Genomic DNA, 13,149 nt, shown 5'->3' with positions numbered 1-13,149 from the left:
ATGTGTAGACTTTATCTTTTATCCAGGGTGAAACATAAAAAGGTTTTAAGCATTTTAAAAGATACCACACTCAACCTTTGTTTTCTTGGGAGTAGGCAGCTGAAAGCTGGAACATTACCATTGAAACACAGATTATTGTGTAGAATTACTGATGTGTAGCAAATTAATGGCGGGTTAGTTTACATTCTTCTTACTGAAGCTTGATGCAAATAGCATTTAATAAGACAACCAATTTTAGACTTATAAGTAGAATCTCTTAAATATATCTGATAGCCCTCAAATTATGAGTGTCTTATAGTCTCAACATCTATTTCATAAATTGTTATGCATATTGTTACACATAATTTCTTGCTTAGCTAGCTTTCTAAAACATCCTTTGACAATACACATTTCCCATATTACTGACAATACATGTGTAAACAAACATGTTAATGATCTGAACATATTCTCTAAAATACATGCTTTTCAAATGCCTATAAACTTTGTTGTATGGGACTTTCATTCTAATTCTCGAATACCAATACCAGAATTTGTACTTTGTATTTTTTAATCCATAAGAAAACAGGGCTCTTGAAATTTATTTAGTCTGAAATAAGAAGTGCTCTGAGTATAAAATACAAGATTTCTAAGAACTTACATTTTTAAAATCTCAATTTTTATATTATTACATGTTGAAATTACATGATTTAGATATATTGGGTTAAATAAAATATTTATACCTGTTTTGTTTTGTTTTGCTTTTAATGTGACTACTAGAAAATTTTAAATTATAAATTATAGTGGATCACACTATATTTTTATTTTTTTATTTTTTATTTTTTAAAAGATTTTATTGGGGAATTGGGGGAGGGGCACAGTGTTGGGGAATTGGGGAAGGGGACCAGACAAGTTGTTGTTCTTTAATCTTAGTTGTGAAAGGTGCCAGTCACCATATTGCTGCCCGTTGGCAGCTCGTGGCCTCTAAGCTCAAGGTGCTGTGTTCAATCTTAGTTGCGGGTGGGCGTAGCCACCATTCCATGCGGGAATCGAACCAGCAGCCTTGTTAAGAGCGCATGCTCTATCCACTGAGCCATCCGGGTGGCAGCTCAGCTCAAGGTGCCGAGTTCAGTCTTAGTTGTGGGTGGGCATAGCCCACCATCGAACAGGCAGTCTTGTTGTTACACCAGCTGAGCCATTCTGCCACCTGTAGGCAGCTCAGAGACAGCTCAGCTTGGGCGCAGCGTCACTGGCCCATGTGGGAATCAATCCCCCAGCCCTGTTGCTCAGAGCTTATGCTCTTAAGCCAACTCTTAACCAACTGAGCCACTTGGCCGGCCCATGTATTTTTATTTTTTTAATGCTGCTCTATACAGTGATTCTAAAATTACCTATGGATTTCTAGTTCTGTCAAGTATTGTTCCAAAGCAATTTGGATAAAATAAGAGACCAGAACCTTTATGAAGGAATTGTATTTTGAAAGAGGATACTGATAAATTCAGGTAATTCTGTGATTGAAGACTTCCTGTGAAGATAACTGGAATACAGGCCACTCCTGTTCAGACAGGCCTCTGTTGTCAGGGCCTTTCCTTTGGGCTCCTGCTGAAAAGGTGCTGTCTTGGTGGCTGCTTCCTTGCTTTGCTTCTGCAACCACAGCTTCACTTTTCTTCACCAGGTTCCCGTTGGTTGCTGGACTTTAGTGATGGGGCAGATGAGGTGCTTGTAAGTGGGACAGCCTTTAATGACAACCACAGTAATGAGACAGTATTGCTTCTCCTACCACAAGGATAACTGATAGAGCATGTTGTCATCACTGACAGTAAGGGCAGCAGACCTTTGAACTTACCACGGACTGCCTGAAGAAGGCTTTGCAGAGTGGAGTTGGGAGCTTAGTAGTTTTGGCTGTTGGCTTGTTATTGTTAAGGTTCTGACTAGACATAGAAATTTTCTCATTGTTGCTAGATTCATAGCTGAAAATTATTTCAGGATCATTTCCCTCACTTTTTATTATGTATGTTGCTTTCTGGTAAAAACAAAAGATATAAATTGCTGTTTTAAACATGAGGGCTTCACTTTTGTGATTATGTTATATAATGTACACTAAGTTTACACTTTAAAAAATCTAGGAACCCTACTTTAAAAAAACTATTTGTAGTCCCATTAAATAGATTGGATCATGATATTGTATTTTAACCAATCAATACGTTGAGGCTTTCCACATAGTTTAGGAAATGGCATTTTTAGAACTGCCCTCTGACTAACCCAAAGCATGGGAATGACCTGACATTGTCACTTCTTTGGTTACCAGGCAATTAATTTGGTCTAACTGACATCCTTTTTGAAAGGTATTAATGAGGAATTTTCGTTCTATCTTTTTAAAATTACTCTGGCAAATCTTCCTTCTGACTAGTTGGAATAACGGTCAACTGAGATGGTGATACTACAATCTAATTTTGATTAGTGTATATACATGGAATATATTTTTTCATCCTTTTACTTTTTGCTTATCTGAGTCTCCATATTTAAAGTAAGTATCTCGTTGGCAGCATATTGTTGGGCCTTGCTTTAGTTTTTCAAATCCAATCTGGCAGTATTTGTCTTGGCGTGTTTAGACCAACAGAATTTTTAAAAATAAAGGACCAGACAGTGAATATTCCAGGCTTTGAAGGTCATCCATGTCTTTGTTGTGCAGCCATTCAGCTCTGCCACTGAAGTGTGAGAGCAGCCCGGGACAGTGTGCGAGTGACAAGCCGCTCTGTGTTTCAAGGAAACTTTGTTTACAAAGACAGGCAGTGGGCGGGATTTGGCACAAGTACTCTAGTTTGCTGACCCTGGTTTACACCTTTTACGTTTAATGTAATTACTGCTGTCATTCGATTAAAACTATTGTCCTGCTGATTGTTTTGTCTTTGTTATATCTGTGTTTTCTTTTTTCTTTTTCTGCTTTCTTTTGAATTATAATTTTTTTTGTAATTCTACTTTACCTTCACTATTGGTTTATTATTTATGCTGCTTAAATTTGTTTTTAGTGGTTGTCCTAGGATTTACAATATGCATCTTCAATTAATTATTACCTACCTTCAAATATTGTACCATTTCATGTGTAATGTAAGAACCTGACAACAATGTATTCCTGATTCCTATCTCCCATTCTTTGTGCCTCCCATTTTACTTTTACGTTGCTCATTTTTAAATCCCATTGGAGATGGACTTGGCAAACTTTAGTTTTTAAATCATCCTTTAACAATCCTCACTGTTCAGGTTTGTCATAGGAAGTTATAATTCATAAATTTTTACTGACTCACAGAAGAGTTAAGCATAGGGAGGCAGTAAAAAAAGCATCAGCCTAACACAGCTGCTGAATAACGTTTCATCCCACCCTTACCATTCAGAATTTTCTTTATTCATTAATAATTTAATTACTCTTACTTAAGATTTAATTTTGTTTTCTCCATGTACTGTATAATGAACACTGGAGCCAGATATTCTGTTTTTTATCTGACAGACTGAAGATTCTCACCCAGTTCTTACATTTGGATTTTTGGGTGTGTATTTCAGCTTTGAGTTTAAGCAACAGAATAATTGGTAATTTATGATTCTTTATGATTTCTAGATATATAGATAAAGCCAGTAATCTCTTATGTTTTATTAGTATGCTTGTTTTTCTTAGACATAAGCTTTGTTTATCTTTTCTTAAGTAATACAGAATATACGTAATATGTTCACTATATATAATTAGCTGGTTTTCCTTCAAGAAATTTTTCTTTTTTTGTAGTACTTGTCTGGTAGCAATCGGAAAGACAACATATTTATTGATCCAGGATACCAGACATTTGAGCAAGAATTGAATAAAATACTCCGAAGTTGGCAACCAAGCATACTTCCAGATGGTAATGCTTTTTTAAGTAAAACGGTTTCTGACTTGCTGCTGGGGTTTTTATTTTTACAGAAAGTACATTAAAAATAATTAGGAAATAATTTAAATTAGCATATTTTTCAGAGTACTTATTTATGAATTCATCTGTTCATGTTTTGTTGAATTAGAAGTGAATGTGGTTGATAATTAATGCTTCTGAAGAACTTGGTAATAAACATGACCTCCTTTCTCTGGAGTAAGGAACTGGATATTTATTTCTGAAGCCTCCAGCAGAGATTCTGATGTAAATTTATCTAAGAAACCTCTGTTTTAGATGTCTGACGTAAACATGTTTGTGAATGGAAATCACGTATTTTTTTTTTTTAGGAATTCTGACCATTGTCTGCTTACCTATGGAACAGAAGCCCCTTACTCCAGAAATGCTAATTCCATAGTCTGGAGTGTTCCCTAGCCTCCGTATTGTTAACAAGCTACATAGATAATTCTGACATTTATTCTAGTTGACCTGGTGTAAATGGAAGATTGCAATAGGCTTGTTCTTGAATTCACTTTATTTCTAGATGGTAAATGAGAACTGTTTTCTTTATTATCATTCTTTTAAAATCTTTCTCTCTTTCAGGGTCAATCTTTTCTCGAGTTGAAGAAGATTATCTGTGGAGGATAAAACAGCTCGGCTCACACTCCCCAGTAGCCCTTCTGAATACCCTCTTCTACTTCAACACTAAATATTTTGGCCTGAAGACAGTGGAACAACACTTACGGCTTTCCTTTGGCACTGTGTTTAGGCATTGGAAGAAAAATCCTTTAACGATGGAGAACAGAGCATGCCTCCGATACCAAGTGTCTTCCTTATGTGGGACAGACAATGAAGGTAGCATGACAGATTTTTATTTGGGAACTATCTGTGGCAGGGCTAGCCAAACCTCGCCTTACTAAAGACCACCTATGTCACTTGTTAAGAACCTGAGGACTGTCATTTTCATAAAATAAGGCATCCTATGTCTTTCAAAACATCTCAGTCCATTTTGTTTGAAAAACTATGATCCAGAAGCCACAAATTAGAACTCTGAAGGATACCTAGTCATGTTCTTTGGTATAACAGATAGTTGCTAGGACTGAATAGAGTGGATAGTACTCTCTTTCTTCAGGATTGGGCTCAGGAAGTTTATGTAATTTCTATTTTTTAAGATAAAATTACTACTGGAAAAAGAAAACATGAAGATGATGAGCCAGTATTTGAACAAATTGAAAATACAGCCAATCCTTCTAGATGTCCTGTGAAAATGTTTGAATGCTACTTGTCTAAAAGGTAAGTGTGAATGATACTTAAGTTTTACAATAGCAGTATAAGTTAGTTGCCTTGAATTTAGCATTAGCAAGAGGTGGCAGTTTTTCACTGATCCTTTTTTAGATTTCTCTCTCTTCTCACTTTTATCTAAGTCTATTCAATTATAACTTTAGTCCCATTATTATAAAATACCCAGCTTGTACTTCATACTTTAGGATTCAAGCATATGTTAAGAAATCGCTCTCTACTAGTGAAATTACTACTGTTGTCATCTTTTAAATTATAACAATTCTAGTGACTGTAAAGCAGGGGACACAAATCTTTTTTTTGTGAAGTGTCAGATGGTAAATACGTTAGGCTTTTTGGGCTATAGAGTCTCTATTGCAACTTCTCAATTCTGCCTTTTAGCCAGAAAGCAGACATATACTATATATAAATAACAGTCATGACTGCGTTATAATAAAACTATACACAAACAAGTGAACTATAGTTTGCCACCTCCTGGTAAAAAAGTATTTTCAAAGGTAGGATAGATAGGTGGAGATGAAAATGAAGTACCTACTTACCTTTAAGAGAAAAGAGCCTTTTAAGAAGGTCTGAAAGATACTAATAGTGTTCTGGAAGTACTATACTTTTCCGCTTATACCACTGCTTTTTCCCCAGTGTGATGCCAACAGACATTTAAAAAATTTTTAAACCAAGTGAAAAAGTTTAGAAACCACAAATTATTGTATACTTCTCCATTATTTTAAGTATGCACTCCCCAATTTTTAAAAGGTTAGCATGAACTTGGATTATATTTTCTTAGATAATCAGTTTTATAAATTCTAATTAGGTCCCCAAGTTAGTTCTTAAGAACTCATAAAAACAGTAATGTCACCTCTAGAATGATAGTGATGTTTCTAATGATGCTTTTGGGGTGGCCTTATTTGGCTGCAATAGAAGCAGCCATCTTCCAGTGGTAGCAACTATTTGTTAGTTAGAAATCCCTACCCTATTTCATAATTATCTTGTTGATATTTTACAAATTAAGGCTCTATTGGGTAGTGCTATTGAGTATTTTTGTTTTATGTGCTACCATATTCCATCAATTCTAAGACACATTTTTCACATTTTACCATCTCTGAAGCTGGGTTGCATGTTATAATTGATGCGTCTTACAATTGGCAGTGTTTTACTTGTTTAGTGGCATGATTAAAATGTTTATATTTATGGTGTCTTGGATTCAGTGAAATATAGGATTTAAATTACGGGAAAGTAACCTTTTATCACAGAAATTAAGTTTGAATTAATTTCAAAATATCTGAATAATAGAATACTTAATGCAGGTAATGAGGCCTATGGTCTGATCATGTAATGTGGGTACTGGTAATGGAATTATTCTTAGAAGAAGAAAAGAAAGTTGTGGGGAATTTTGTATATATGTTGTAAAACTGACTTTTTCCTTTCTCCCAAAGTCCACAGAATCTTAATCAGAGAATGGATGTTTTTTATTTGCAACCAGAGTGCTCTAGCTCGACAGATAGCTCTGTCTGGTACACATCTACTTCACTGGACCGAAACACCTTGGAAAATATGCTCGTACGGGTTCTTTTAGTAAAAGATATTTATGATAAAGACTATTATGAACTGGATGAAGACACAGACTGAAAAGGAACGTTTCAGAAGCAATCGGGATAAAACAGCATTAGATAGTCATGCTGCTAGATCTTTATTATGGAAAACATTTCAAGTTTACTCCTTCTGTTTTGAGTTTTGTAGCAGTGTACCCACACTGGGTACCATGTAAATAATCTGTGAGTGAAAGTGGCCATTATTCTATGTAGTGGTTTTAGGATACTTAACAAATACATTCAAATTCTTTTTTATTATTTATTTGATTAGGTATGTTTGTAACTTTTTACATTACAAAATATGAATGAGAATGTGCCATGTATAAGTTTTTTCTTGTAGTAAGAAACATCCATATTGCACAATTCTACTGTTGCAAAGCTTCCTTGAAGTGGGGCTCTGTTACTGGGTTCTTGACCAGACGGTTGTGGATGGGCAGCACTACAAAAAGTTTAGGACTTGCAGTGTCTTTCAGAATTTTTAAAATAAACTGTAAACTAATAGGCTGGGTTTTTTGTTTTGTTTTGGGGGGGTTTTGTTTGTTCGTTTTATGTTTTAGTTACTGAAGCCTTACAAGGTTATGTAGAGAGATACCACCTTCTGTACCAAAAATAGACAAGAGAATGCTGTCAATATTGGTGTACTGTAATGTGAATCTATACTGGTGAAAACAGCCTTTTGTTCCCCTTATTAAAACCTTAGTGTCCTTTTCTCACTTGTGGCTTTCTGCATCACCCAATCAATACTTTAAAAAAATACATATATATGTATGTATATATATATATGTGTGTGTATATGTATGTATATATATATATATATGAAGAATGACGTTGAAACATGATTGAGACATTTTCTTTGTAAAAATGTCTGATAAAAGTATACAGTTCTGTTTTCTATGCCACCCATAAGTATCCAAAATCCCCTTCATTTATAGAAGTTTGATTTTTCTTTTTCCCTCCTTAAGGATACAGATCTTGTTGGAATACCTACGCAGTACTCTAAAACTTCAATTTTATTAGAATTCTTGTGCCTGACCTCAAATATGACCGATGCATACATTGGATAAAATTATTTTTAGAAATGCCACTCCTAAAATAGATGTTATAGACAGTCAAGCTAGTTGAAATAAGATGGTATCACATGTTACTATGAAGATAACCAGTCTAGTAATTCTGATGTATCAGATGATTGAAGAACAAAGGAAGAAACTGATGGATAGAGTACATCTCAAAGGAAGTCACATTTGCGGTTAGATTGTTTGGCGTTTGAATTTTAATTACTTCTTATAGAAGATTGCATTAAAAGACTTTGTGCTTCTGCGTAGCAATTTATCTGTTCAGACCTTTTCTTTTAGAAGGACGTTTACTTAAGATCCTACCTTCTAGAGACTGAGCAGAGTGCTCGCTGCAGATTATCATAAAGAAATCCTTTGGCTGACTTCATACGGCATGTGTGTAATCATGTTTGCTTGTTTCTACTTCCTCAATCACCACAGTGACATTAGTTTTTTTAAATTGTTGGGGGCGGGGGGGATTGGGCTCTTTCCACAGTGCTTAGGCTATGTCTACCCATCCCTTAGATACTGCTGTCTTCCTTAGGATAAATGTTGTTAGCATTCAGAAGAAATTTTCTCAATCATGATTTGGAAAATTTCACAAGTGTAATCACTGTATATTTAAGCAATAATTAGCAAAAATATTTTTGGCATAAAAATTATAATGTTCTAACTTGTTTTATAAGTTTGAATAACGTTTCTGTCCCTTAATTTTATATTGTTGATTTGGTAATCAGACTGACAATAGCAAGTCTGATAATACTTTACTAAAAATAGATTGCTCATTGTCTATTTAATGAAGAAAAATGGGTAACACATTTAAAATATATAGTGCAAAAATGTCCTCATACTTACCTTTTCCCAGAAGTACTTCTTTAAGCACTTTTACTATTAGACGCATGTTGTTGATAAAAAGGTGGTTAATCCTAACTGTCTTTTATTCTTGAAAGTGGTGCTATTCCATCAAGAGCAATAAACTTTTTCCCAAATGTCACTTAATGGATATTTTACCAAATACCATACACTTCTGCCATGGTACTACTTACTATTAAGCACCTTGTCTTGCTATTTACATTCCCTTTATTGTACATTTTAGCTTTTCTAAACAGAAATGTCTTCAGAATTTTGATCTTGACATGAATTAAGGATTTAGAGCTCTTGTCTTTGTCTTGATTGCAATCCAAGGATTGATTTACTTGACTCTCAGGGGAAAAGAAAAAACATCCTATTTAATGAGAATGGTTTGTTCTGTGACCCTTGCTTCACCTAGAATGCATTTCTCTGGATCTCCTTAGTTTGTGTGGTTATAGCTGACTGCTGAGAAAAAGAACAGTGAAATGACAGCAGTTTTTTTTTGCTTCTTAGTGATTTCTGATTAAAGCATCCTGTAAATATAACTTTATTGTCTTTAGATGTCTATTGGAGATGCTATATTTTTCTGTTGTGAAGATTTTGCCGTTTAAAATGAACCAGTGAAGAAGTTTTTATCCATACTGAGAAAAGTGAATTTCCCATGCAAATTGAATCTTCATTAACACGTTTTTTTGGCATTTAACTGTATTCGGTAATATAAGATATTAAAGAATTTTTCTAGGCAAAGTTTTTTTTTTTTAAGTCATAAGAATACATTTTGTTTAAATAGTAGTTCATGGTTTTTCTTTTGTTACATGGAGGTATTACCAGAGTGTTGAACATACTGAGATAGGAAGAGGGTGCATATTATACTATGCATTTAAACTTTTGTCACGATTTCTCGTGGACTTTCCCTTTGTCCTGGCTAATTGTGATTTGGGAATGGGGTAACTCTTTATGCATAGTATTAAGTATTACAGTAATGGAAAATTCATAAAATTGCAAATTTTTGGTTTGTACTACTCTCATGTGGGTCCATTTAATCTGAGATCTTAAATATCTTGCAGTCATAAAGCACTATAAAAATTACATTTTTATTTCACCAGTTTTTTCCAAAATGTGTTGTTATACATAATGTCACTTGTGTTCTAAGTTAACATTGACTGTAGGATAATCTCCTTGTTCCCCTCAAACAAAATAGTCATGAAAGTGTACATGAAAATATTTTTAAAGAATAAATATCTTCAACTAAATTAAAATAGTTTTGGGTTTTCCCCCTTACTAAGCCCTTACTAATTTTTAGAGAAGTTCTTTGAATTTTAGTTATTCCACCTACTGTATTCTTTAGAATCGATTATTTTTAAAGTGTTTTTCAGTGCTAAGTACTTTCTTGTTGTTTCTGGGTATATCATACTTGCAAGTGACACTACTAACAAAACCTTACAAATTTAGGAGCTGGTTAACTGCATCAGTCTGAGAGTAAGTTGCTGTGATCGCCTGCCTTATAATGAACTGGACAAGAGAAAGTTGTTGCTAAAACCTGGGCAGATTAAACAATTTCAGGAATTTAGGCCTTTTGAGAAAAAGAACCAAAGAGAAGCAAAGATTTCATCTGAGTAAAGTATTAAGAATAGAACCAAAGAGAGGGTCACAGACCAGGTGGGTCCATGATGGGAGTTCATTGTGTCATTAGTGAAGGCAAGATGTAAATCATAATAGCATATTTTCTATTGTAGTGCAGTGGGAAGAATAATTCTAGTGCTCTTTGGAACATCTGATGAGGTACAGTATACTGTCTTGGGCTTCAGTTTCTTTATCTGTGAGATGAAGGCATTGCCTTGATTTCTGATTCTGGAATTTCAAATGAAGCACAGTTGGTATTCTACTTAAGAGACTTAGTTATACATTTTACAGATTTATGTTTGAATCCTTATGATTTATTTAGAAACACATTTTCTTGGAGAAGGGAAAGATCTTTCCGAAAATAATCGTAACACAGAGAACATTAGACCTAATTTTATGAGGAGCTTTCTGACATCTGAGAAGTCAACTCAGCACATGGAAATTCATTACCACAGAACTTCAACAACAAGTTTTTGTTGCATATTTCTTCAGTGCCACTACTGCCAACCAGGTAGGGAGGAAGAGAAAATAAAAGATTATGAAGACATCAGTGTTCCAAAGCCTACAGTTATGGATGATGAACAAGATACATGGGTGTGCATACGTTTAAGCCCCAGGGAACAGATAGAGAATATATTCATGATAGTTTACAATGGAAGATTGTGGACATTCAGAAATACCCTAAAAGGCTATTATGATCTAGAGTAGGTTTCATAGAGTTAGCACCACCTGTGATTTATATAAAACATTAGATTCCTGTAATCTTGGCATTGATGGTCTCAGCTCTGTTAGAAATGGTCAGTGGAGCAATTTCGGATTATTTTAAGAGTTCCGTTTAGATGGCATCAGTCCTCATCTCTGGCTTTCAGACCAGCTCACTATAAGAGTAGTTAAAAATAGCACCAAAGAGAAGAACAAAACGACAGCAACTTGTCTGTTCCCCTTCCCCCAATTCCCCAATAAAAATCTTTAAAAAAAAAAAAAAAGCACCAAAGGGGTTAGAGATAATTCAGAAAGGTATTACACTACATCAAATCAAGGTGAGTATTTCAACTTGTAGGTTATATAGTATGGATGGAACACAAAGGTCTAGTATATTATAGTTTTTAAAACATCATAAATTTGTTTTTCATAGCAATTGCTTTTGAAAATAGAATCTCAGATATTTTCTAAGCCATGGGTGTGCTACTCAACCCTGTAAACAAGGTTAATCTTTGCATTTTGATTCCATATTTGTAGTTCTAAATTGATGTCAGCAGATGGCAGTAGTACACAGCACAAGTCTTAAATTCCTTCTTTTGCTATGCTACTGTAAGTATACTATAATCCTTTATCAGAAACCCTTGGGGGTTTTAGAATTCAGGATTTTCCCCTTTTCAAAAATATAAATACTTGTAAATTACATAACGCTCTCAATGGGGTTTGGGACAGCACCCCACAATCAAAACATTTCTGCAGAAGTAAATCAGATATGTGTAGTAACTGGGATAAACTATGTACAGCTATAGAAAGCTCTACATGGGTCGGTTTTGTTACAAACAAGAAAAACTAGATTTTCAGACTTCTGAATCTCAAAATTGCTGATAAGGAATTGCAGACTTGTAATTAAGAAAAAGTCAGGTGTAGTTTTTAATATCTGATATTTTTTATCTTTTATTGCTGAATTTTGGTAGAGGTAATTAACTGAAGGCTTTCTATAAAATTTGCATGTTCGGTTTAAAATGCAAGGAATGCTTAAAACAGGCATAATAGAAATGGCAGTTCTAGAAGCATTGAATTCTGAAACTTTAAAATAACTGCTTTCTTTGACTTTCCATTTTGCTGTATGTGTAGCGTTCTACACAAATATGATATACTTTTATCAATAGTGGCAGTCATGTTGTGGAGCCGGTCATTTATTCATTCAACAAATACTCGAGTGATTCTTTCAGGCACACTGAACCATGTGCTGGTTACACAGTAGGATAGAAGACCCAGTTCTCCTCAAAGACAGTCTATTGGGGAGAAGTGAAAATGCGATGGAACAGCAGAATAAGGTAGGCACTCATGCCTCATAGTGCACAATCGCTTGCGTTATAAAGAAACCACTTCTCAAGGAGTTCCTCCAGACTCACTGGATGTGAGCCCACCTCTGACTATTATGCCGATCTGTTTTTCTATTCTGAAAAGGACAGGTGCCACCTACTTTGAGGGTGGGGAGGTAGGTGCAAATTGGAAAATGGCAGGGAACATCTACTACACTGAAGGCTCTCAAAAGGTGGTTATGTTTTGAGTTTCGTTTTTAATCAGTTGTCATGCTGCAAGAACATTATATGTCATGAAAATGGGAGCTTATGGGGGTAGGGAGTGTTTTTGTTCCCTGCACCTATTATAGAAACGGTCCCATCACACGCTAGGTGTTAGTGATTGTTCGTTGAATGAATTAATGATTGATTATAAGTACTTTCAAGTTCAAGAATCTTGAAAAATAAAGGAACCACTGAAAATATGACCTGTAGCGTCTGACTTTTGGTGCGCCTTTGAACAGTTGTGTGTGTGTTGGATTTGCCCTGACTGCTGGTACCATACTGCTCAAGTTCCTGCCACTTTCCATTTATGAGGTACATAGGACTTGATGACTTGTAGTTAGTGCTCAGAATATAAGCACTTAAACATCACTTGTGATGTTTGTTAAAATGCAGGTTTCTGATCTGCCCTTCGAGATCAACTTAGTAGATCTAGGGTCAGTCCCAGAGCTGCATTTTTAACACCTGGGTTCAAAACCTACAGTCAAAAAATCAGCCCACAAACATTTTTTACTGAAGTAGAATCAAATGGAATAAACACAATAAAGGTATTTTATTTTATTTTTTATTTTTTATTTTTTTT

General features: G+C 34.8%; 1 protein-coding gene across 6 annotated transcripts in view; it reads left to right on the top strand.

Annotated features, from left to right (window-relative positions):
- Positions 1 to 12,769, top strand: part of ZMYM2 (zinc finger MYM-type containing 2) — a 106,711-nt gene extending 93,942 nt beyond the window's left edge. For all 6 annotated transcript variants that reach the window (XM_019652365.1, XM_019652364.1, XM_019652359.1 and 3 more), the window contains 4 exons: positions 3,752 to 3,866; positions 4,473 to 4,724; positions 5,042 to 5,162; positions 6,599 to 12,769. In XM_019652365.1, coding sequence (XP_019507910.1) covers positions 3,752 to 3,866; positions 4,473 to 4,724; positions 5,042 to 5,162; positions 6,599 to 6,791 — 681 coding nt within the window. In that variant the 3' untranslated portion in view covers positions 6,792 to 12,769. The remainder of the gene's footprint in view (positions 1 to 3,751; positions 3,867 to 4,472; positions 4,725 to 5,041; positions 5,163 to 6,598) is intronic.
- The last annotated feature ends 380 nt before the right edge of the window (positions 12,770 to 13,149 follow it).

This window comes from Hipposideros armiger, unplaced genomic scaffold (assembly GCF_001890085.2).
Source record: "Hipposideros armiger isolate ML-2016 unplaced genomic scaffold, ASM189008v1 scaffold_178, whole genome shotgun sequence".
Taxonomy (NCBI): domain Eukaryota; kingdom Metazoa; phylum Chordata; class Mammalia; order Chiroptera; family Hipposideridae; genus Hipposideros; species Hipposideros armiger.
Note: the sequence above shows the minus strand (reverse complement) of the source record. Positions and strands in the feature narration are given on the sequence as shown.